The 24,406-nt window shown below is 42.4% G+C and overlaps 1 protein-coding gene across 3 annotated transcripts in view; it reads right to left on the bottom strand.

The window, feature by feature from the left end:
• Positions 1-10,782: 10,782 nt before the first annotated feature.
• Positions 10,783-24,406, bottom strand: part of LOC137378056 (nuclear receptor coactivator 5-like) — a 47,439-nt gene continuing 33,815 nt past the window's right edge. For all 3 annotated transcript variants that reach the window (XM_068048114.1, XM_068048115.1, XM_068048116.1), the window contains 4 exons: positions 19,586-19,785; positions 15,903-16,217; positions 14,588-15,082; positions 10,783-11,691 (listed from right to left, as the gene is read on the bottom strand). In XM_068048114.1, coding sequence (XP_067904215.1) covers positions 11,105-11,691; positions 14,588-15,082; positions 15,903-16,217; positions 19,586-19,785 — 1,597 coding nt within the window. In that variant the 3' untranslated portion in view covers positions 10,783-11,104. The remainder of the gene's footprint in view (positions 11,692-14,587; positions 15,083-15,902; positions 16,218-19,585; positions 19,786-24,406) is intronic.

Genomic DNA, 24,406 nt, shown 5'->3' with positions numbered 1-24,406 from the left:
GGGGTGCCAATCCAGTGGGCTGCTTTGTCCTGGATGGTGTCGAGCTTCTTGAGTGTTGTTGGAGCTGCACCCATCCAGGCAAATGGAGAGTATTCTATCACACTCCTGACTTGTGCCTTGTAGATGGTGGACAGGCTTTGGGGAGTCAGGAGGTGAGTTACTCACCACAGGATTCCTAGCCTCTGACCTGCTCTTGTAGCCACGGTATTTATATGGCTACGCCAGTTCAGTTTCTGGTCTATGGTAGCCCCTAGAATGTTGATAGTGGGGGATTCAGCGATGGTAATGCCATTGAATGTCAAGGGATGATGGTTAAGATTCTGTCTTGTTGGAGATGGTCATTGCCTGGCACTTGAGTGGCGCGAATGTTACTTGTCACTTATCTGCCCAAGCTTGGATATTGTCCAGGTCTTGCTGCATTTCTACACAGACTGCTACAGTATCTGAGGAGTCGCGAATGGTGCTGAACATTGTGCAATCATCAGCAAACATCCCCACTTCTGACCTTGATTGAAGGAAGGTCATTGATGAAGCAGCTGAAGATGGTTGGGCCTAGGAGTCTACCCTGAGGAACTCCTGCAGTGATGTCCTGGAGTTGAGATGATTAACCTCCAACAACCACAACCATCTTCCTTTGCGCTAGGTATGACTCCAACCAGTGGACAGTTTTCCCTCTGATTCCCATTGACTTCATTTTTGCTAGACCTCTTAATGGCGTACTCAGTCAAATGCTGCCTTGATGTCAAGAGCAGTCACTCTCACCTCACCTCTTGAGTTCAGCTATTGTCCATGTTTGAACCAAGACTGTGATGAGGTCAGGAGCTGAGTGGCCCTGGCGGAGCCCAAACTGAATGTCACTGAGCAGGTTATTGCTAAGCAAGTGCTGCTTGATGGCACGGTTGATGACACCTTCCATCACTTTACTGATGATTGCGAGTAGATTGGTGGGGTGGAAATTGGCTGGGTTGGACTTGTCCTGTTTTTTGTGTACAGGACATACCTGGGCAATTTTCCACATCGCCGGGTAGATGCCAGTGTTGTAGCTGTACTGGAACAGCTTGGCTAGGGGCACAGCATGTTCTGGAGCACAGATCCTCAGTACTATTGATGGAATATTGCCAGGGCTCAAAGCCTCTGCAGTATCCAGTGCCTTCAGTCATTCTTGATATCACACCGAGTGAATCAAATCTGTGATGCTGGGAACTTCAGGAGGAGGCCGGGATGGATCATTAACTCGGCACTTCTGGCTGAAGATTGTTGCAAATGCTTCAGCCTTCTCTTTTGCACTGATGTGCTGGGCTCCCCCATCATTGAGGATGGGGATATTTGTGGCGCCATCTCCTCCAGTTAGTTGTTTAATTGTCCACCACCATTCACGGCTGGATGTGGCAGGACTGCAGAGCTTAGATCTGATCTGTTGGTTATGGGATCGCTTAGCTCTATCGCATGCTGCTTACACAGTTTGGCACGCAAGTAGTCCTGTGTTGTAGCTTTACCAGGCTGACACCTCATTTTGAGGTATGCCTGGTGCTGCTCCTGGCATGCCCTCCTGCATTCTTCATTGGACCAGGGTTGGTCTCCTGGCTTGAAGGTAATGGTAGAGTGGGGATTATGCTGGGCCATGAGATTACAGATTGTGGTTGAATACAATTCTGTTTCTGCTGATGGCCCATAGATGCCCAGTTTTGCATTGCTAGATCTGTTTGAAATCTATCCCATTTAGCATGGTGGTAGTGCCACACAATACGATGGAAGCTATCCTCAATGTGAAGGTGGGGCTTCGCCTCCACAAGGACTGTGCGGTGGTAACTCCTACCAATACAGTCACGGACAGATGCATCTGCGGCAGGCAGATTAGTGAGGACAAGGTCAAGTATGTTTTTCCCTCTTGGTCCCCTCACCACCTGCCGCAGACCCAGTCTAGCAGCTATGTCCTTTAGGACTCGGCCAGCTCAGTCAGTAGTGGTGCTACTGAGCCACCCTTGGTGATGGACATTGCAGTCCCCCACCCAGAGTACATTCTGTGTCCTTGCCACCCTCAGTGCTTCCTCCAAGTGGTGTTCAACATGGAGGAGTACTGACTTGTCAGCTGAAGGAGGGCAGTAGGTGGTAATCAGCAGGAGGTTTCCTTGCCCATGTTTGACGAGATGTCATGGGGTCCGGAGTCGATGTTGCTGACTCCCAGGGCAACTCCTTCCCAACTGTTTACCACTGTGCCGCCACCTCTGCTGGGTCTGTCCTGCCGTTGGGACAGGGCATATCCGGGGATGGTGATGGCAGTGTCTGGGACATTATCAGAAAGGTATGATTCAGTGAGTGTGACTATGTCAGGCTGCTGCTTGACTAGTCTGTGCGACAGCTCTCCCAACTTTGGCACAAGCCCCCAGATGTTGTTATGGAGGACTTTGTAGGGTCGACAGGGCTGGGTTTGCCGTTGACGTTTCCAGTGCCTAGGTCGATGCCGGGTGGCCCGTCCGGTTTCATTCTTTTTTTTATTGATTTCGTAGCGGTTAGATACAACTGAGAGGCTTGCTAGGCCATTTCAGAGGGCATGTAAGAGTCAATCACATTGTTGTGGGTCTGGAGTCACATGTAGGCCAGACCAGGTAAGGACAGCAGATTTCCTTCCCTAAAGGACATTAGTGAACCAGATGGGTTTTTTTTTACAACAATTGACAGTGGTTTCATGGCCATCATTATACTAGCTTTTAATTCCGGATAGAGGATTGGTTAACAGACAGGAAGCAGAGAGTGGGCATAAATGCTGGCAGGTAGTGAATAGTGGGGTGCCGCAAGGATCAGTGCTGGGCCTCCGCTATTTACACTCTATATTAATGACTTGGATGAGGAGACAGATAGTAATGTGCCTAAGTTTGCTGATGATACATTGCTCGGTGGAAAGATAAGTAGCGGGGAAGACGTAAGGAGGCTGCAAAGAGATATAGCCAGGTTAAGTGAGTGGGCAACTAGATGGCAAATGGAGTATAATGTAAGCAAGTGTGAAGTTATTCACTGTGGCCATAAAAATAGAAAAGCAGAATATTTTTTAAAAGCTGTGGAACTGGTGTCGATGTTCAAAGAGACGTGGGGTATTCGTACAAGGAACGCACAAAGTTAACATGCAGGTGCAGTAGGCTATTAGGAGGGCAAATGGCATGTTGGCCTTTATTGCAAGGGGATTGGAGTACAGTAATAAAGAAGTCTTACTAAAATTGTACAGGGCTTTGGTGGGACTGCACCTGGAATACTGTGTGCAGTTTTTGTCTCCACATTTAAGAAAAGATATGCTTGCACTGGAGGCAGTGCGGCGAATATAGACTAAATTCATCCCTGGGATGAGCAGGTTGTCGTATAATGAGAGGCTGAGTAAATTAGGCCTATATTCTCTGGAGTTTAGAAGAATGTGCGGCAATCTAATTGAGAGATACAAGATTCTGAAAGGGCTTGATAGGGTAGAAGCTGAGAGATTATTCCCACTGGTCAGAAAACAGTCACAGGATAAGGGGCCAATCGTTCAGGACTGATGAGGAGAAATTACTACACTCAAAGGGTTGTGAATCTTTGGAATTCTGTACCACAGATGGTTGTGGATGCTCCATTATTTAATACATTTAAGGCTGGGATAGATAGATTTTTGGTCTTGCAGGGGATCAAGGGATATGGGGAATGGGCAGGAAATCGGAATTGAAGCCCAAGATTAGACATGATCACATTGGATGGCAGAGCAGGCTCGATGGGTCATATGGTTTACTTCTGCTCCTATTTTTTGCATTCTTGTGTTATGTTTAAAATCAGCCTTGCTGGAAGTCATGTGCTTTAAGTAACAAACAACAGAAACCTTGGTGACCTGGGGAAGATATTTACTGAGAAGTGACAGGTCAGGAATTATAGGGGTCAGGAGGCTTGATTATTGAGATATTGCTTTTGGTTTCACTTTGGACAGTGTGTTGGGGTGTGAACTGTTTTGAAGACAGTTGGAGAAAACCAGTCAAGAGAGCAGCCACCAGCATCTCACCCTCTTCTATCTCTTTGAGAACTTCCTGAGAATCAAGTGTAAGAAATAGAAAAACTGATGCTGCATTTCTCCTGAAAAGCCTGCCAAACTGACCCTCATCGTCGCCTGAAGGGAACTGCTCTAGAAAGATCCCAGTGACAGCCATCTATGTGTATTTGCGACGCCATACCAAATAGAGGCAAGTGACCTCTTTCCATATCTTTTCTTTTTTTCTTCAAGAATTAGCAATTATTTGGCCGAAGTATTCTTTGTCTTTTTTTTTGTAACAGACCTCTGCAGAGAGAATTTTTTTTTCAGTGTGTGTGAGTTTGTGTATGGGAAATTTACAAAGGGGAGCTTTCATATTTAAATCTGTTAAGGCATTGCTTTGTTACTGGTTAAGTCTTGTTTTATAATAAACTGATAATTTTGTTGTTTTATTCAAGAAACCGGGTTGGTGTATTTTATTCAGGGATAAAGAGTAAACTATATGACTGTATCGGTAACTGGGTAAACATTTAAAAAAATATATATGTTGTGACCTGTGGAGAAGTGGAACTAGAAAAGACAGTGCACTCCTCCTGCCTCGGTCTAACAGAAGTTATGAGAAAAGAAGAGCAGAAACATTAAATTGAACGCTAAAATGTTTTAGAAACAAAAGTGTAAGCAGTTAGCTAGGGGAAAAAGTTGGGCTTAATGAGGATCCAGAGAGAAATCTTCATGTAGCGGGAATGGAAATGACTTAAGTATTAAATGAGTACTTTGCATCTGTCTTCACAAAGGAAAATTATGTGAAGTTTACACTAAAAAAGGAGAGCGACCTTACGGACAGTGATGGTGATAAAGAAGACATACTAACAAAATTAGCATTATTGAAAAGTTATGTGGTCCAAATGGAATTCATCCTAGGTTGCTGAAAGAAGCAATAATAGAAATAACAGAGGTATTGATTACAATCTTTCTAACCTCATTGGATACAGACATAGTGTTGGAGGCCAGGAGGGTTGCTAATGTTATACCACCATTCAAGAAGTGGCAGGGGGCTGGGGACAAAATAAACCAGGAAACTAGACCAGTCAACCTAACATCAGTGGTGGTGAGGTTAATGGAAACCATCATCATGGGCAAAATAAACCTTCAATTGGAAAGATATAGGTTAATCAAGGAGAGCCAGCATAGATTTGTTAAAGGCAAATCATGTCTGAATAATTTGATTAACCTCTGTGTTACCTTATCAAAGAATTCACTCAAGGTAGTGCAGATGAGGTACATGTGGACTTTCCAAAGGCATTCAACAAAGTGCCACATAGGCTGATAGATCATGCTCGATCTTCTATAAATCACTGGTCAGGCTTCAGCTAGAATATTGTGCACAGTTCTGGCCACCATACTGCAGGAAGTAGCACAAAGTTCTGCTTGACTGTGAGACAGACAGTGAGACCCGAGAGCTGAAGTCCAGAGGCATTAATTAGGGAGGAGGTAAGTGAATGGTTGGTGAGTTTTGAGCTTTTTTTTTTTCCTTTCTAAACTGGGCAGTAGTTTAAACTGGTACTGGGAAGATATAAGTGTTATCGTAAATTTGTAGGTTAACTAGATATAGCTACAACTTATCAGTGATATTCCTGAAGTTGAAACCTAATAAGTTAAATAAAACACAATGGAGCTGGTAGGGCAGGTAATGTGTTGCAGCTGTAGCATGTGGGAGCTGGTGGGCACTAGTGTGAACCACAATTGCATTTACGTATCTGCAGTTCGAAAAACATCTGCTCAGAGTTGATGAGCTGGAGTCTGAGATTCGGACACTGCGATGCATCAGGGAGGGGGAAAATTGTCAGACACTTTGTTCCAGGAGGCAGTCATACCCCTTAGGCTAGGTACTTCAGATTTGGTCTGTTCTCAGGGACAGGAGGGTGTGGCTATGAGTGAGGCAGGTATGAGGATCCAGAAGGTAGCAATGGAGGCCTCAGCATTAGACTTCAAGGCTCTTGCAGCTTGTGTAGACAAAACCAGCGACTGCAGGGAGGGGAGTAAACTGACTACAGCACTGTCGTGCAAGGGGCCATTCAAATGGGGAGAGTAAAAGGGTATATTGTAGTCGTGCCAGGGTTAAGGACATGATCTCAGGGCTATTATTTTTTTATTATTTTAGAGATACAGCACTGAAACTGGCCCTTCAGCCCATCGAGTCTGTGCCGACCAACAACCACCCATTTATACTTTTCTTTCTTTTTTCTTTTGGGCCTCCTTATCTCGAGAGACAATGGATACGCGCCTGGAGGTGGTCAGTGGTTTGTGAAGCAGCGCCTGGAGTGGCTATAAAGGCCAATTCTGGAGTGACAGGCTCTTCCACAGGTGCTGCAGAGAAATTTGTTTGTCGGGGCTGTTGCACAGTTGGCTCTCCCCTTGCGCTTCTGTCTTTTTTCCTGCCAACTACTAAGTCTCTTCGACTCGCCACAATTTAGCCCTGTCTTTATGGCTGCCCGCCAGCTCTGGCGAATGCTGGCAACTGACTCCCACGACTTGTGATCAATGTCACACGATTTCATGTCGCGTTTGCAGACGTCTTTATAGCGGAGACATGGACGGCCGGTGGGTCTGATACCAGTGGCGAGCTCGCTGTACAATGTGTCTTTGGGGATCCTGCCATCTTCCATGCGGCTCACATGGTCAAGCCATCTCAAGCGCCGCTGACTCAGTAGTGTGTATAAGCTGGGGGTGTTGGCCGCCTCGAGGACATCTGTGTTGGAGATACGGTCCGGCCACCTGATGCCAAGTATTCTCCGAAGGCAGCGAAGATGGAATGAATTGAGACGTCGCTCTTGGCTGGCATACGTTGTCCAGGCCTCGCTGCCGTAGAGCAAGGTACTGAGGACACAGGCCTGATACACTCGGACTTTTGTGTTCCGTGTCAGTGCGCCATTTTCCCACACTCTCTTGGCCAGTCTGGACATAGCAGTGGAAGCCTTACCCATGCGCTTGTTGATTTCTGCATCTAGAGACAGGTTACTGGTGATAGTTGAGCCTAGGTAGGTGAACTCTTGAACCACTTCCAGAGCGTGGTCGCCAATATTGATGGATGGAGCATTTCTGACGTCCTTCCCCATGCTGTTCGTTTTCTTGAGGCTGATGGTTAGACAAATTCATTGCAGGCAGACGCAAACCTGTCGATGAGACTCTGCAGGCACTCTTCAGTGTGAGATGTTAAAGCTGCATCGTCAGCAAAGAGGAGTTCTCTGATGAGAACTTTCCGTACTTTGGACTTCGCTCTTAGACGGGCAAGGTTGAACAACCTGCCCCCTGATCTTGTGTGGAGGAAAATTCCTTCTTCAGAGGATTTGAACGCATGTGAAAGTAGCAGGGAGAAGAAAATCCCAAAAAGTGTGGGTGCGAGAACACAGCCCTGTTTCACACCACTCAGGATAGGAAAGGGCTCTGATGAGGAACCACCATGTTGAATTGTGCCTTTCATATTGTCATGGAATGAGGTGATGATACTTCGTAGCTTTGGTGGACATCCGATCTTTTCTAGTAGTCTGAAGAGACCACGTCTGCTGACGAGGTCAAAGGCTTTGGTGAGATCAATGAAAGCAATGTAGAGGGGCATCTGTTGTTCACGGCATTTCTCCTGTATCTGACGAAGGGAGAACAGCATGTCAATGGTCGATCTCTCTGCACGAAAGCCACACTGTGCCTCAGGGTAGACGCGCTCGGCCAGCTTCTGGAGCCTGTTCAGAGCGACTCGAGCAAAGACTTTCCCCACTATGCTGAGCAGGGAGATTCCACGGTAGTTGTTGCAGTCACCGCGGTCACCTTTCTTTTTATAGAGGGTGATGATGTTGGCATCGCGCATGTCCTGGGGTACTGCTCCCTCGTCCCAGCACAGGCATAGCAGTTCATGTAGTGCTGAGAGTATAGCAGGCTTGGTACTCTTGATTATTTCAGGGGTAATGCTGTCCTTCCCAGGGGCTTTTCCGCTGGCTAGGGAATCAATGGCATCACTGAGTTCCGATTTGGTTGGCTGTATGTCCAGCTCATCCATGACTGGTAGAGGCTGGGCTGCATTGAGGGCAGTCTCAGTGACAGCATTCTCCCTGGAGTACAGTTCTAGGTAGTGCTCAACCCAGCGGTCCATCTGTTTGCGTTGGTCAGTGATTATGTCCCCCGATTTAGATTTGAGGGGGGCGATCTTCTTGATGGTTGGCCCAAGAGCTCTCTTCATGCCATCATACATTCCTCTGATGTTTCCGGTGTCTGAGGCCAGCTGAATATGACTGCATAGGTGTTGCCAGTAGTCGTTTGCGCAACGCCTAGCTGTTCTTTGTGCAGTACTTCTGGCTGCTTTAAGTGCTGCGGATGTTAAATCGCTGGGGGCTTTCTTGTAGTTCAACAGTGCAATGCGCTTAGCGGCTATGACAGGTTCCAGCTCTTCATTATGAGATTGAAACCAGTCTGCATTTCTCTTCGCACTTTTGCCGTAGGTGGTCAAAGCTGACTCATAGATGGCGTCTCTGATGTGGGCCCACTTGGTAATCCTACATTAATCCCATATTCCCTACCACATCCCAATGGCCAATTTACCTAATCAACCTGCAAGTCTTTGGCTGTGGAAGGAAATTAGAGCACCGGGTAGAAACCCACACGGAGAACTTGCAAACTCTGCACAGGCAGGACCCAGAACTGAACCCGGGTCACTGGAGCTGTGAGACTGTGGTGCTAACCACTGCGCCGTCCAGCTAAGGACATGATCTCAGGGCTGGAGAGGAACTTGGAGTGGGAGGGGATGGATCCAGTTGTCATGGTCCACGTGGGTACCAACAACAAAGGCAGGACTAAGGAAGAGCTTCTGCTGAGGGAGCAGGAGCAGCTGCAGGCTAAATTGAAAAGCAGAACCGCAAATGTAATCTGCATTACTACCTGAGCCACAAGCAAATTGGCATAGGGTAAATAAGATCAGAGTTGAATGTGTGACTCAAAGATTGGTATGGGAAAAATGGGTTTTGATTCACAAGGCACTGGCACTAACCAGTACTGGGGAAAGAGGGAGCTGTACCGTCGGGAGGGTCTTCACGTGAACCAGGCTGGGATCAGTGCCAAGGCAAATTGTAGAGAGGGCTTTAGACTAAATAGTGGGGGAGTGGAAATTTAGAAAGTTAACCAGAAAGGACAAAGCAATAGTGCAAGGTAGCGATATGGGTAATAACCAGCGTTACAGGGTCACAGTGTACAAATGTAAGAGCGAACCAGTAAATAAGGTCAGAGTAGGGAAAAAGGGTAAAAACCTGTTGGACTGATCCCCTATTGTATTCCTTTTGTTTTAAATTTCTGGGGATTAGGAAATTTGCCTGTTTCCAGTCTGTGTGAGCTTGTACTCATCAGTGAGGATTGCAGCATTCCTGACTGTTAAAACTCTCTGATCTTCCACGAGTTTTAAGGCTGCACTGAAGGCCATTTTTGAACGCTAAAAGGATTACCTCAATCCCTCATATGTGCAGTCAATTTTGAGTGCTTGCACCCAGTGGTTAAAGGCGAGTGGACCCTCAGCAGTCATATGTAGCCTTTTAATGTCCATTGCAGTTCAATTTTTTTTTAAAATTCAGCTCTGGAAGGTTCGATGCTAAATTTTCCAGTTTAAAGTTATGAATAGGCTATGCCTTTAACTGGGCATGACAACACACAAACCAGTCTTATGTCAACTTTGGCATATGCATGATTATCAATCTAGACAACCTGCATTGTTCTCAGCTGTGTAAAAGCCCATTTTCAGATATAAATGGTGGCAGGTCTTACAAAATAATCTTATATTGCCATAGCTCCTATAGATTGTTTTGCTTTCTTAATACAACGGCAATGATAAAACAATGGGAAAATCATCAGACCTATTAATCTGGTCATATAGTCAATTACTGTACTGCCAGACTTTGACTACTTTTCTGACTTGCTCAGACAGAAAAAGATAGTGAAAAAAAAACACTAGGTGAATGACTTGTGCTGCTTTAGCCATTGACAGTGACTGCATTTGTGGTCACCAGTTCAGTACAATGAGTGATAGCTTAATGAAATTGAAATAGTGTCAATCTAAACCAAGTAAGTAAAACATCATGCACAATCTTAAATGGAAAGTAAGTAGTTACACAGTATTGGGAAAGGCATCCTACAATTAACTGTTACACAATTCTGGCCCCTTGGACGAAGACTTGCATAACATGGGAAAATGTAGTGAAGGCATGTTAATATTTCTTGGATGTTAATGATGGGATTACTTAGTTTAGAATGAGCTTCCCTTTACTGTTGTAATGCCTTGCTTTCTTTCCCATGTGCAATAGCCAGATTTTGTTTTCCATATGCAAGTCTATTGTTCAGTCTGCAATTTTGTGCTGTCTAATTTAAACATTAAATGCTACATCTAAATACTTTCTTCACTGTAAAACTTTATTTTGCTTGCTAGCATTTTCTATAGTAATTTTTAACCTGGATATTTCCTTCTCTTGCCCCTCCCTCAAATGACTGCACAGAACAACGTGTGAACTCCTCTGCCCCCTCAAAAAAATAGGAGACACAATCTAAGTATTTGCATTTATATAAGTATCCCATTTTCTGTGCTGCATACCATTAGCACTTTTTTGGGAGTACAATTTTAAAAACTTCCACTTGCGGACAGATCAGTATTAAGTATCCACGAAAGTAAAATTCTGCAAGTACTCCAGCACCACTGTATGCCCCCCACTTTTGAAATGGTTATTCGATTTTGAATTAAACCTTGCATTCCAAAATGAAAAACACAACACCACTTAACGATGAAAGGCCAATCAGCCTGCATTTATTACAAATAAAAATCCATTCAAACAGGCATGAAAATTTTACCTGGACTAGTCTGTAAAGGGTCTCTAACAAATCAAATATACATATGGATGCAATTACACTGCATCCCATTTCAACTTGCATTTTGTCAACATGACAGTACTTTGGCTACTGATCCGTTTGGTGTGTCAGCAGCTGTTCAAGGTGACAGTGACAAATCCTCCCTGTGTTGACCAACTTTATAACCATAGACAGGCCAGTTTGAGGTCACCAAGCAACAGGCAAGGGAATGCCAATGAAGTAGGAACCAAACTAACTACCATGCATCAGATCTTCCCTCAAGTAATATTTCAGACTGTCCATCAAAGTGTTATTGAATAAATCTAAACCAACATGAGATAAGTAATCTCTACCAACATAAAGAGCTTGACGTTTGATGTCAAAATAAGGGTGTTCTATGAATTTGTGGCCCTTATATTCCATGTATTGTTTTATTACCCCATTTATAGTTTTCCTGACATTCTCAAGTAGAGCACCAGGCTGAAAAACCCAGTGAGGACGTGGCAACAACTCTGAACACACCAATGTAGTCTTTGGTAATAGGGCTTCCAGTGCTCCTAGCACCCCTTTTGCCATGTATATTATATCACTACCCTGTGTATTACCTATCTCATTATCTCCCAAATGAATGAGCAGGTACTTTGGGGGCTGGTGTTGTGCCAGGTGATGCATTAATAGGTCATGGAGCTGATGCCATCTCAGGTCAGGTGTGCTCAGCCAATGAACTGAAATACCACGTTTATCAAGGCCAAGATTGATCCCATACGGTTTGGTGGCTGCTCTGTCACGTGCCTGGCTGATGATCACATGTCCTGCTATCCACACAGTATGCTGGGTGTCTGAAACATAAATAATACCCTGTTGAGCCAGAAAGAATAAAAGGATGTATTGCCTCACTGCTTAACCAGAAACGGGATAAAAGGGGCTTTATGTGCAATATAATTGCTTTTGGTCATATGCAAGACAGAGGCCATTACACTTGATTGGTCTTTGAGCAACATACATGATTGAGAAATCTCCCAAACATGCAAGCTTAGCTAGTAACATCTTTAGATCATGAGGGGTTGCCATTACAGTAGCAATGCAGCAGTACCATTTACGGTCTCTCCCACCATCTAACTCCTCAAACGCAATACAGTTGCCTCATTCTTCCATGTCCAACCCCAAAGAAAAAGGATCACAAGAAGCTTACATTACTGTTTGTGCCTTCATTGCCCTATAACTGACACCACCTTCACCCTAGTCTGATCGTGCTTTTCCTAAGAATCAGAAGCAAAGGTAGACTGCTGTTCTCTAGTCACATATCCCAAAGTCCTCAAGCTCAGAACACCCATTTATGCACAAATGTGAATTTCACAGATCCTATTAACAGCCTTGCATCATCAGCATGTGTTGCAGAATTACAACTACAGAAACAGGGTTGGTGTAAACTGCAGCCAAGATTTGAGGCCTCCACATTATTCCTGCCAAGGGGTTTGTGTGAAAGACTTTTCTCCCACTAGCTTAAGACTGATTCACATCTGTATCAGATAGAAATAACCAGGCAGATTACATACAACTTTATCAGTGAACATATTTACACCATCAGTACTAATAAAACTAAGGGAAGACTGCTGCCTCAATCCATAGTTTCCAACTGCTCCCTGTACCATGTTAAGTTCTGCTGAAACTGTAGTTGGGAAAAACCTACAGACCCATTTAAATTTTTCACATGACTACAATTACACCTACTCAAAATATGAACAGTAATATAGCTAGCTGCCTTCTTTGTTCAATGATGTGATGAGGAAAGGAAGTAAAAACAGGCAGGTTACGAGAAAGATAGCAACAGTCAAAGCTCAAGTAATGTATGCAAACTAATGGCCGGTAGAAAACTGTAACCTTTCTGGTCATTTCAATCATGACTACACTAGATTGCAGTGGTCAACTGGACTAATGATATACAGGCTTACATCTGTGATCCTCTGCAACATAAAACTCTTGCTCTTGGCTGAATTACTGCAGGAAAGGAAAACCAATCACATCATTTCAGTTCTCATGTACTCTATAAACCACTTAAATTGAGAAAAGCCAGGGAATTGGTTTTAAAAGGTTGATTCAACCAAGTTAATCCAGGTAATCTGAAGAGACACTCCATAATCAGATAATCTTACCAGAAGTTGCACTACACAGGTGTTAAATTAAGCCTCAACTTCACTTCCATTATTTGTGCAGTGTTGTTAAGTGTAACCACTTGTGTTTTTGCAGGTATACAGATTGTATGACAATCCCATTTGACCTTTCTAGGCATCAAGGTTTTCCAATTTAATTAAGCAACCTTCATTCCATCCTCAAACTTAGTCTCCTTTTTAAATAATCTGTCTAGATCCCCAACCTAACTTCATGGTTAGCCTCAAGTTTTTTTTGTTCATAACTTGTACTTTCGTAGACACTCTCTTGAAACCCCATCTTTACAATGTTACTGCAATGAAAGTTCACTCCACTTCAAGCACTTCAGTAAAACTTTCAAAAAATGATTTGTTTTTCAAAAATTCTCCAACAGTCTCACTAATTTCTGCTGCTGCAATTCTTTCACTGCTGATTGAAATTCAATTTTTACACATCAACCTTTTTGTGCAGACCTCAGTGAGAAAACAGTTTTAGTCAGACTGGAATGGTTCCCCAAAGGGTTGCCATTGGATTTCTGCCATCCACCTTTGCTCAGGTTTTGGACTCATGAAAATCTTGTTACCATTACTCTTGTAACTTCCTGCCCATCCATAGGATATATATACACACACATACATACACAACCAAAAGGGGAAAATGGAAGAGAAACCTTTATTCTTTACAAACCAGATGAAAAGTAGTGACTCAAACATTGAACTACCAAGAAATATACAACAGCCACCATTCCACAACTGCAAATGGCACTGGCTACAAATTAAGCATGTAAAGCACTTGCTCACAGCTGCAGAGAATGTACACAAGGGAAAAGGGATCACAAATGCAACAAGAAACCATAAAACTTACAAAAGTCAAGTTTACAGAACCGTATGACAATGACAACCTGTCTGGCCTAGGATTTAGTTATAAAAGAAAAAAAGACAAAACATTAAAATATAAAAACTTGTTTACTTTAGTAAGAGGTCTGCTATCCTGGATTTTAGTTACATTTTTAGAAATATCCATTTAAAAACACTGGATTCAGACTGCAGCATCATGCTTTAATACACAGAATCATCTGGTTAACATTTCAATTTTTTTTTATTTTAAAAGATCAAAGTCAACATAAACCAAGTGATTACAATTAAGGCCTTGTTCATGAACAAATGTAGTTTTATATACAGTTACAAGATAAATTCAGAGTGTCTTTAGAAAAAGTTTTCAATTACCTGGTTACTGTAGAAACAACTGACTTTTTAAAACACACCTGAACTGAACAGTAACCAATATTTTAATGAAGCACTCTTTCAATAACCTACATTTGTTTATGAAACCTTAATAGGTAGCCTTAAAGGGGCTCAATGGATGTGCTGACTGCTCTTCCATATGGGCATCTCCCTCCCTTCCCCTCCCCACCCCCCCCACAGGCTCAGTAGTGGCGCTGGTAAGCAGCCATAGAAGCCTGGTTCATTGGCTGCCCAGGGCGTGGTACCTGGGTAGAAGCTTGGTTTACCAAGTGGGATAAAGATGGACCACTCTGAATCAGGGTATCCAATGCTTTCTGCACACTAGGGTTATCAAAGTTTATACCTGTTGCAACACCAGATCTCTGGGCCTGAGACAAAGCACTTGACTGATTGGGGGTTGGACCTCGAGGCTGCTGCTGGCCATAAAGACCTTGGGTTTGAGGCAGAGGTGAGCGAATGGCAGTGGCTCTTGGTGCAACTGCTTGACCCATTAAAGATGGAAGTTGTGAATTAGGACCTGTCACGCGCTGCTGAGCTTGAGATAGATATGAAGAGTTACTGAGACCAAGCTGGCCAGCTCGGTTTTGAGGCTGGGTATTCAGTGCACTTCCATAAGCTGGCCCCTGTGTTCCTGCAGTATTCGGATTTGGTCCAGATGCTCCACTGTTGAAGAGGCTTAGAATCTTGGCTTGCAGCTCCTGCTGCTGTGTTGCTTGTGTGTCCTGCGGCCCTCCCTTTAAAGACTGAGCAGTTGGTAGTGACTGCTGTGCATCAAGTGGGTTCATCCCTACAGAACCCATGTTTGGTCTTGGCAGGGGAGCTGGATTGTGAACAGATCCTGTCAAAAAAATTGGTACAAAAGACACCTTTATATCACAACCATCTCAATCCGTAGGAGCATGAAGACAACCACAGAAATCATAGCATAATCTGACCTTAAAAGTGATAACCTATTAATTGGACCAGAGATCTGGTGACTGAAGATCCTGATGCGAATGCAATGTAGGGATAAAGGATATGTACTCTAACTGGAGGGAAGTGACAAGTGGTATCCCACTAAGATTTGTGCTGGGGCTTCAACTATTCACTATATTTATTAACTTAGATAACACAAGAGAACCTTTTCCTTGAAGAGTGCAGCATAGATTCACCAGAATGTTATCAGGGTACCAATGGTTTAATTATGAAATTACCTAAACTAGGCTTGTATTCCCTGAAATATAGGTTAAAGGGTAATTTGATTGAAACTTTTAGGATTTTGAAAGGAATAGCTAGGGTAGAGAGAAAAAATAAAGCTAGACTAACATTTAATTGACTTAGCTCAAAACACTGATTTGATCCAGTATCAAAAGATAGCTATCCCTCTTAATAATCAGCTAAAACCAATTCAGATATACCTTCTAAGCAGACCATTTCTGACCAGGAGCACTTTGATTACCTCAAAGGCATACTGTGAGCACATTTCTTACAAGGGAAGTGAAATCCTCTGCTGTTTTTGTTACCTTGATTTATCCTCATGTCAACAGTGCTACAATTGTGTTAATTAGACCCAGTGGTTCTAATCTGTTACAAAAGTTAATGTAAAAAAAAGTTACTATTTTGCATCAATATCTAAACAGCTAGTCACAAAATCTACATATACAAGTTATAGATGTTACCATGCAAGGAGTCTCCTCCTCGAAGGAATCGTTCCTTTTTTTCTCTCAAGTATTCTATGATCTTGTCAATTTCCTCAATGGTAAGGTATCTCCCATCAGCAAGCAGGTTCAACAGTGGCTGGATACTGGGGGGATTTCCTCGCTCTTCCAGGCCCCCTTGGGTAGGCTCCCGTTCACGCATGATTACTTCGTCTGCCATTTTAGCTGCCTTTCTTGCAACCTCTTCCCGCTCTTTCTCACGCGTTTCTGTTTTGTACCTCTCGTAATTACGTGCAACCAAGATCATTGCATCAGCCATTGGCATGTTACGATGCTCTGGATATGAAATGCAAAAAAATCCATGAATGTATACACAAATTACATTTAGGGCACCCTTCGTTTAGTTGACCTTAACTAAAACTACGTTATTAATGCAAAATTAGGGCTTAAAAGGTTAGTTCCTTCAACCTGCATAAAGCAGTAATCAACAGCAACTGGGACACTTTCCTAAAGAGGAAACTCTAGTACAACAGCAAAGTATGCCTGGTAAAATTCACAATTACTGAGTAGCTATTTTGTGCGACTTATTCACTGCATCCATTTCTGAAACAAATGTCTTCTGCATTCTTCAGATACAATTTAACATTTGCTAATCACCAAGGGAAGCCTATCCTTTTAGGAGTTTGCAATCACAATGGTTTCTGTTACTTTGGTTCCTTAATTTATAGAAATATCAGCCTCTCTCAAAGGAGTTGCTGCCAATGGGGAGCAAAAGCTACTTTGGAGGATCAAATTTCAGTCAGTCAGTCACTCCAAATTAAAAGGCAGACAATCTAGCTGGTCTAATCTGGCTTTACATTGGCACATTTCCCAAATAGTTGTCTCTAATGGCATTAGTTCTCAAAGGATAGAAATTCTGTATCATTAATGGATCCAAAATCTGTTGAATCTTGATTACCTTCCATGGACGACCTGAATCCAAAAATGAATGCATCATGAAAGCCTGGACAGCATTTAAATTGCATCATCCTAAATATTTCCTCAAGTATGATTGAACTCAGGACCAAATTGTTAAACACTATTCTATAATCTTAGGAATATGTAGCGAATCCCCAATTTTAATACAAAAACAGTTGGTCAACTAATTACCCAAAAGGTTCTATTCCAACACATTGCCCTAAGAATTCTAAGTTTAGGGCATAGCCCTCATTGACCCTATCATTTATTTGTCAAGAGGTCCCAGTTACCCAGAAATAGGTGCAGTCTCCACTTGACATGGTCAGTGCAGGACCTTAAATTGTTCCAAGTTGGAGAGAAGGCAGACATACACTGGAAGACTGGGGATTCTTTTTGTAGCTTTTCTGTGCTTGAAGAGCTGTTTCAGAAGTTATGAAAGGTTCCCTTTTAAGTTCTACAGGTTAGACATCCGAAGTCCAGCTGTCCAACAACTGGACATTTTTGAAAATATTCCATTTGATTTTCAGTTAAATGAAATTCACTCATTGGACAAATACTGGGACAAATCAACTAGGCGCTAGTTCTACCGCCCATGCTCCAAGTAGACCCCACCCGACCCGTGAGTTTGTGTTTTTTGCCATTGCAATCATCACAAAAAGGCCAGAAAATATCCGCATGGGTAGCACTGCAAAAACCAAGAATTCGTTGTCTATAGCCAAGAAAGTGAAATTACTGTAGAAATTAGATAGGTGCCTATTCTTTCATACTTTTTCCATGTATCTTTTATTCACTGAATTTGGCCGAGAATAGGATTTTATTATCCAAAATCTGGGGAAATTCGAAAGCCAGCAGAGTCTCAGTCTTGAGGGTGTCAGATGGTGGATGTCCAACTTTCTATTAAAATATTTTCTCATGGGATGTGGGCATCGCTGACAAGGCCAACATTTGTTGCCCATCCCTAACTGCTCTTGAAATTCAAGCAAATAGCTTGCTAGGCCATTTCAGAGGGCAGTTAAGAGTCAACCACATTGCTGTAGGTCTGGCGTCACATGGAGGCCAGGCCAGCCAAGGTAGACAGATTTCCCTCCCTAAAAAGGACATTAGTGAACCAGATGGATTTTTATGACAATTGATAGTTTCATGGCACCATTATTGAGACCAACTTTCAATTCCAGATCTTTAATAATTGAATTTAAATTCCACCAGCTGCCCTGGTGGGTTTTGAACCCACGTCCCCTGGGCATTAGTTGAGGTCTCTGGATTACCAGTTGGGACATTACCACTACACCACCATCTACTCCAAACTCTTAATTTTAGCTTTAAGGCCCCATCTAAACTGCACAAGTCTAACAAATTATGCCAATGCTTTCCATCAATTTAGTAACAATTTATAAGGAAATGCTGCAAACTATATTGTAGGCTCTAAAGTCTTAACTGGGACTTGGGAAGTGTCACCAGTAAACTTGAAGGCCCCATGATACTCCCAACATATTCCTTCTCACCTTTCTTTCCAACAATGTCTGTTAAGCCATAGTTAATCAGCCAGTGAATTCAGTTGTCACCAGAACTAGAGAGGCATGATTAAAATCATAGTGCAAGACACAGCACCACACTGAAAGAATCCTTCAATGAATACAAAAAGCTTCTTTGATCAAAACTTATGCCTGCATTCAGCAAATAGCAAAGCTGAGGAATTGAGTTTTGAAGGGAAAAAAATGTTTGGGTTCCATGTAAACAGAAATTGAGTGACTGAGGAGTGGTAGCACAGTTGCAAAAATGTTGACACTTCACACCTCTGCTAGCCAGACCCAAAAAGGTTTGCCACTGAAGCTGAAAGATATTACTTTGCGAATCCCACTATTAATCGCAAGCTACTTTAGAAGGCCACTCGGCTGCAGTTTCTTCAAGACTTCCAACGACATTTGTTACCAGAGCCAAAAGGCAACTGGAGGAAACTAACATGAAGGCCTTTGCTTAGAACAGACCTTGGATGCATGGCATGTCAGTAGGACAAGCCCATGAGCAAAGATGACAGTTGGTAAACATTCACCAAGTTTCACCTCTGAAAATAGTACTACATTGAGGAGACAAACAAGTGTTGTGGGTATCGGTGATCCAAGTGTGAATTAGACAAGATTGTTAAATCTTTCAAATAGCTTTCTTTTACTGTGCTGAATTGTTTCAGGGTGAATGGCAAAAACTTTTCAGTATGCTGCATGGGAGGAAGCTGAAGTTGAAGGCCAAAATGAGGCCGTAAACAGAATGGGAGTTTAAGTGGACCAAAGCAACAGTTCAAAAAGTACAAATTTCTAAAGTGTATGATTGACTCTCACCCAGGGGCACCTCCTATAAATCAAAGCTTACAACCACACAGCAATCACAATTAATTAGTACAAAATCTCAGCTGATGTTTGATTTCACATATTTAATCAGGAAATAGTAAAAGCACACTTCTGCCAAATGTACAACAGTCCAGGTAATACCATAATTTTTTTGAATTACACAATGGAGCACACAAGAAAGCCAATTTTTTACCAAGTCCGAAAAGATGACACTTCTGATTAAAAGCAATTAAATCCTCCAATTGTCTGTCAGGCATAATGGGTGGAGGTAATTTCAGATGCAGAAAGGAATATTTGTACAACTAAACACATCTTTCGGCCATTTTGGCTGCCACAGTGCAGGTCAAAGTAAAAAAACTGAAAAGCTAAATACTAAACTAAATTTACAGGATAAAAACAGCTTACCTTGTGGTGTTCCGAACAGGATATTGACAGTACACGATCTGTGTATTTCATGTTGTTGAGTAATGACAATAGCAAATGCTGTGCCTCCCCTGCTGACATCTTCAAGCGCTTGTGTAAGCGACACTTCAGTATTCAGGAATATTAGATCAACCACCATACCAAGGTCACGAACCTTTCGACCAACCGACTCTGCATATTCTCTAAGGAAAACAAACATAACATCTACAAATTAAGACCTATAGGTGAACAAATTATAGAAATAAACCAGACTGTACTGCTATAAAACATTTGCTCAGATCTTTACTAGACAATACAAAAACAGTAGAAAAGCAAAGTTGCAGAAATAAAGCACAAAGTTGTTAATTATACCTGCAATACTGTTGCAAACTGATCCTCTGGATAACTTATCTATTGAACAAGGACCATGTCCTCCTGCCAGAGCCTTGGGAATTAGTCATAACACCCTAGATTAGCATGGTATCAGCTGGGATTTAATAGGCTTCAGAGGAAAATCTATTATAGAAAAGTAGACAATTGCATCTCTGTAGATGTTCCAGGATACTCTGGGGGAAAAAGTCTTCAGTAGCATGTAAAGCAGGTTGCAACCACAGAAAGAACAGTTTACAGTAAGAATGAACAGCAACATTTTTCAGCTACAGAAAATAAATAGCAGTAGGCCATTTGGCCCGTTGAGCCTGTTCCACTATTGAATAAGAGCCGTCCCACCCCCATAGCCTTCGACTCCATGTCAAAAAATCTATATCAATTGCAGTCTTGAATATGCTCAGATTGAGCGCCTGCAGCTCCCTGGAATAGAGAATAGCAAAGATTCACAACTCTAACAAATTCTCATCTCTCCTATATGGCAAAATATTTATTCAGAGACTATGACCAGGCTCTTCAATCAAAGGAAACAGACTTGCAGCATCTACTCTGTCAAGCCTCAAGAATTTACATTCGAATGAGATCACCCCGTTTAGAGGCCTGCTACCCGACCCGAACCCGACACGCCACAGTCAGCGCTCTGCTGGTAAGGTTTGAAATTTAAAAAATTACTGAGCTGGGAGTCCGGGACAAAACTGAGTCTGCACAGTGAGCAAGTGACATCACTATGACATCATCACGCACGCAACTTTGTAAAGCTTCCCAGTCGGAAGGTAAGTAAAGGGATGGTCGGGTCAGGCCAGGATCAAAATCAGAGGGACTCAGGCAGAGTCGGGCTCAGGTACGCTGTGGTTCGGGGAGGTTCCCCCCACCACCACCCTGAGCAGGCCTTTGAGCCCATTCTCCCAAACTCCAGAGAATATATTTTCTACTCTCTCCCCATCATCCTAGAAATCAATCTAGTACTCCTTCACTGTACCCCCTCAGGCACCTATATCCTTCCTTAGGCAAAAAGAGACCAAACTCTGCACAGTACCCTAGGTGTGGTCTCACAAAAGCCCTATATAATTGCAGCAAGACTTTGTTACTCTTGTCCTTGATTGCAAAGGGTTGGGAGTGCAATATACCATTTGCCTTAATTGTTTGCTGAACCTGCATGCTAATTTTGTGTTTTATGTACAAGTACCCCCAAATCCCTCTGACTACCACATTTACTAATCTCACTTTTGGAGAATTCTTCCTACCAAAGTGGATAATTGCATCTACCTCATTATAATTCATCTAACACCATCTTGTTCATTCTTTAACTGGTCTATAATTCCTTTGCAGCCACTTTGTGTTCCTCTTCACAGCTTACTTTCACAATTAGCTTTCTAACAACAAACTTGATATATTACACTTACTCCCCTCACTTTACATTACCCCGAAGCCCTAATCTTGTGTAACAACCTCTTGGCTGGCACCTTATCAAATGTCTTCTAAAAGTCCAAATATACTACTGGTTCCCCCTCACCTATCCTGCTAGTTACACCCTCAAAACTCAATAGATTTGTTAAACACTTTCATAAAACCATGTAGACTGTTTTATCATAATGCTTTTCCAAATGCTCTTTACTACAATCTGAGGGGCATATGGGATACTTCCCTTTATTAGGTCAATAACCAGGGGGCATAGACTTAAATTAAGTTGGCAGAAGGATTAGAGGGAAGTTAATATCTATACCCAGAGATCAGTAGTGGTCTGGAATACTGTCTGAAAGGGTGGGAGAAATCTTTATTGCACCCAAGTGCTGTAACCTACAAGGGTATGACCCAAGAGCTGGATCATGGGATTAGGTTGGATAGCTAATTTCCTGCTGGTTTAAATGATGGGCTGTAATACCTCCCTCTGTTCTGTAAATTTTCTATGTTTCTAAACAGGGCCCCCACCCAGGAACTCAATTTTACATAGATTCCAGGACCGACAAGCGTGGAAAAACTGAAATGGGTATGAAGGGAGAGCTGGCTAAAGGTTGAATGGATAAATAGACTAAAAGGCATGGTGGGAAATACTTAATTTAAAAATGTTCAATATATTCCAATTAAAAAAAACTTGGCAAGCAAGATCCATCTGTGGCTTACTAGGGAAATTAACACTTACATTGAAAGAGGCTTATAATGTTGCAAATAGCAAGATTGAGGATTAGCCATGTTTTACAAACTAGCAAAGAGCAACCAAAAACAGGGGGGAAAAATGGAATAAACTAACCCAGGAATATTAAAATCATTGTAAAAACTTTTATAACTATATATAAAGAGTGTAACTAAAGTAAACGTTGATCCCTTAAAGACAGACAGGGGAAATCATCATGGGGAATGAGGAAATGGCAGAGACATTGACAAATATTGCGTGCTTTCACAGAAGACGACAAATTACATACCAGAAATAGAGGGTAACCAAGGGGCTAACAACAAACGGCAAGGAATTATTAGTGTTGGACTTAAGGGACTAAAAGCTAACAAATCTTTAGGACATAGGAACATAAGACTTAGGAGGAGGAGGCCATTTAAGCCTGCTTCGCCATTTGATAAGATCATGGCTGATCTGGTTGTGGTCTCAACTCCACTTTCCTGTCCTCCTCCCATAACCCTCAACTCCCTTTTATACTCTATTCCCCATGTAATAAATGCCAACATTCCATTTGCCTTCCTAATCACTTGCTGTACCTGCAGACTAATCTTTGCGATTCATGTACCAGGACACTCCGATCCCTCTGTACCAAATTCTGCAACCGTCTCTATTTAAATATCCTTTTGTATTCTTGTCAAAATGGACAAATTCACATCTGCCAAAATTTTTGCCCACTCACTTAACCTGTAGACTACCATATATTCATTCCCATCATCCAAATCAGATATAGGTTTTAAATAGTTGAAGCCCCAGCACTGATCCCTGCAGCACTCCACTGGTTAAAGCTAGTCAACCTGAAAAAGACCCACTGATCCTTAACCAGTCCTTTATCCACGCTAATAGGTTACCTGCCTACACCATGTGCTCTTATCTTGTGTAGGAATCTTTGCCTTTTAGGAATTCCAAGTACACATCTACAGGTTCCCTTTTGCTTATTACTTCCTCAAAGAACTCAGATTCTAGCATATTCCCCATGACAGCTGTTAAGTTTCTGCTTTGACTCCCTCCTTTCTTGAATAACTGTTACATTTGTTATTTTCCTATCCACTAGGAACCTTTCAGAATCTAAGGAATTTTGTACAATTATAACCAATACCTCTATCTCTGCAGCCACCTCTTTTAAGTCCCTAGGATGCAGGCCATCTGGTCCTGGGGAGCTATTAGCCTTTAGGTCTAAGTTTTCCCAGCATCTTGTCTGTGGAGATTCCTCCCTCCCTTTCACTTCCTGATTTTCAAGTATCTTTGGGAAGTTTTCCAAGTCTTCTACAGCGGAGACAGACACAAAATACCCGTTCAACACCTCTACCATTTCCTTGTTGTCCATTATCAATTCCCCAGACACACACTAGAGGACTAACACTAGCTTTAGTTACTCTTTTCCTATTTAAATACTTGTAGAAACTCTTACTGTTTCTAGATTACTAGCTAGTTTTCTCAGTCTACTTACTCCCTCTATATTTTTAGTCATTCTTTGCTGGTTCTTAAAATCTGTCCAATCTTCTGATCTACCACTAATCTTTGCAAGATTAGGTCTCATGGAGTTGGGGTAGTTTATTAGCATGGATGGAGAATTGGTTAAAGGGACAGGAAGCAGAGAATAGGGATAAACACAGTTTTTCAAGTTGGTAGGTTCTAACTAGTGGAGTGTTGCAAAAATCAGTATTGGAGCAGCTATTTACGATCTATATTAATGACTTGGACGAAGAGACCAAATGTAATGTACCTAAGTTCGCTGATACAAAACCAGGTGGTGAAAATGCAAGCTATAAGGGTGACACAATGAGGCTGCAAAGAGATATTGACAGGTTAAGTGAGTGGACAACAAGTTGGCAGATCGGGTGTAGTGAGGGGAAGTGAGAGATTACTCACTTTGGTGGTATGAATAGAAAAGCAGAATATTTTGAAAAGGCATGAAACTTCTAAACGTTGATGCAGAGACTTGGGTGTACTTTTACAAGGAACACAAAATTAGCATGCAGGTACAAGCAATTTGGAAAGCAAATGGCATGCTAGCCATTATTGCAAGGGGATTAGAGTACAAGAATAAGGAAGTGTTGCTACAATTGCACAGGGTTTTGGTGAGACCACACCTAGAGTAATGTGCACAGTTTTGTTCTCCAAATCTAGGGCAGGAAGTACAGCGATGGTTCACTAGATGGGCCGCTAGGACGAGAGGGTTGTCCTACAATACGCTGAGCAAATTGGGCCTATATTCTTAACTCCAGAAAGTGAGAGGTGATTTCATTGAAATATACAAGATTCTGAAG

The sequence above is a fragment of the Heterodontus francisci genome, chromosome 16 (assembly GCF_036365525.1).
Source record: "Heterodontus francisci isolate sHetFra1 chromosome 16, sHetFra1.hap1, whole genome shotgun sequence".
In the NCBI taxonomy this organism is placed as follows: Eukaryota; Metazoa; Chordata; class Chondrichthyes; order Heterodontiformes; family Heterodontidae; genus Heterodontus; species Heterodontus francisci.
Note: the sequence above shows the minus strand (reverse complement) of the source record. Positions and strands in the feature narration are given on the sequence as shown.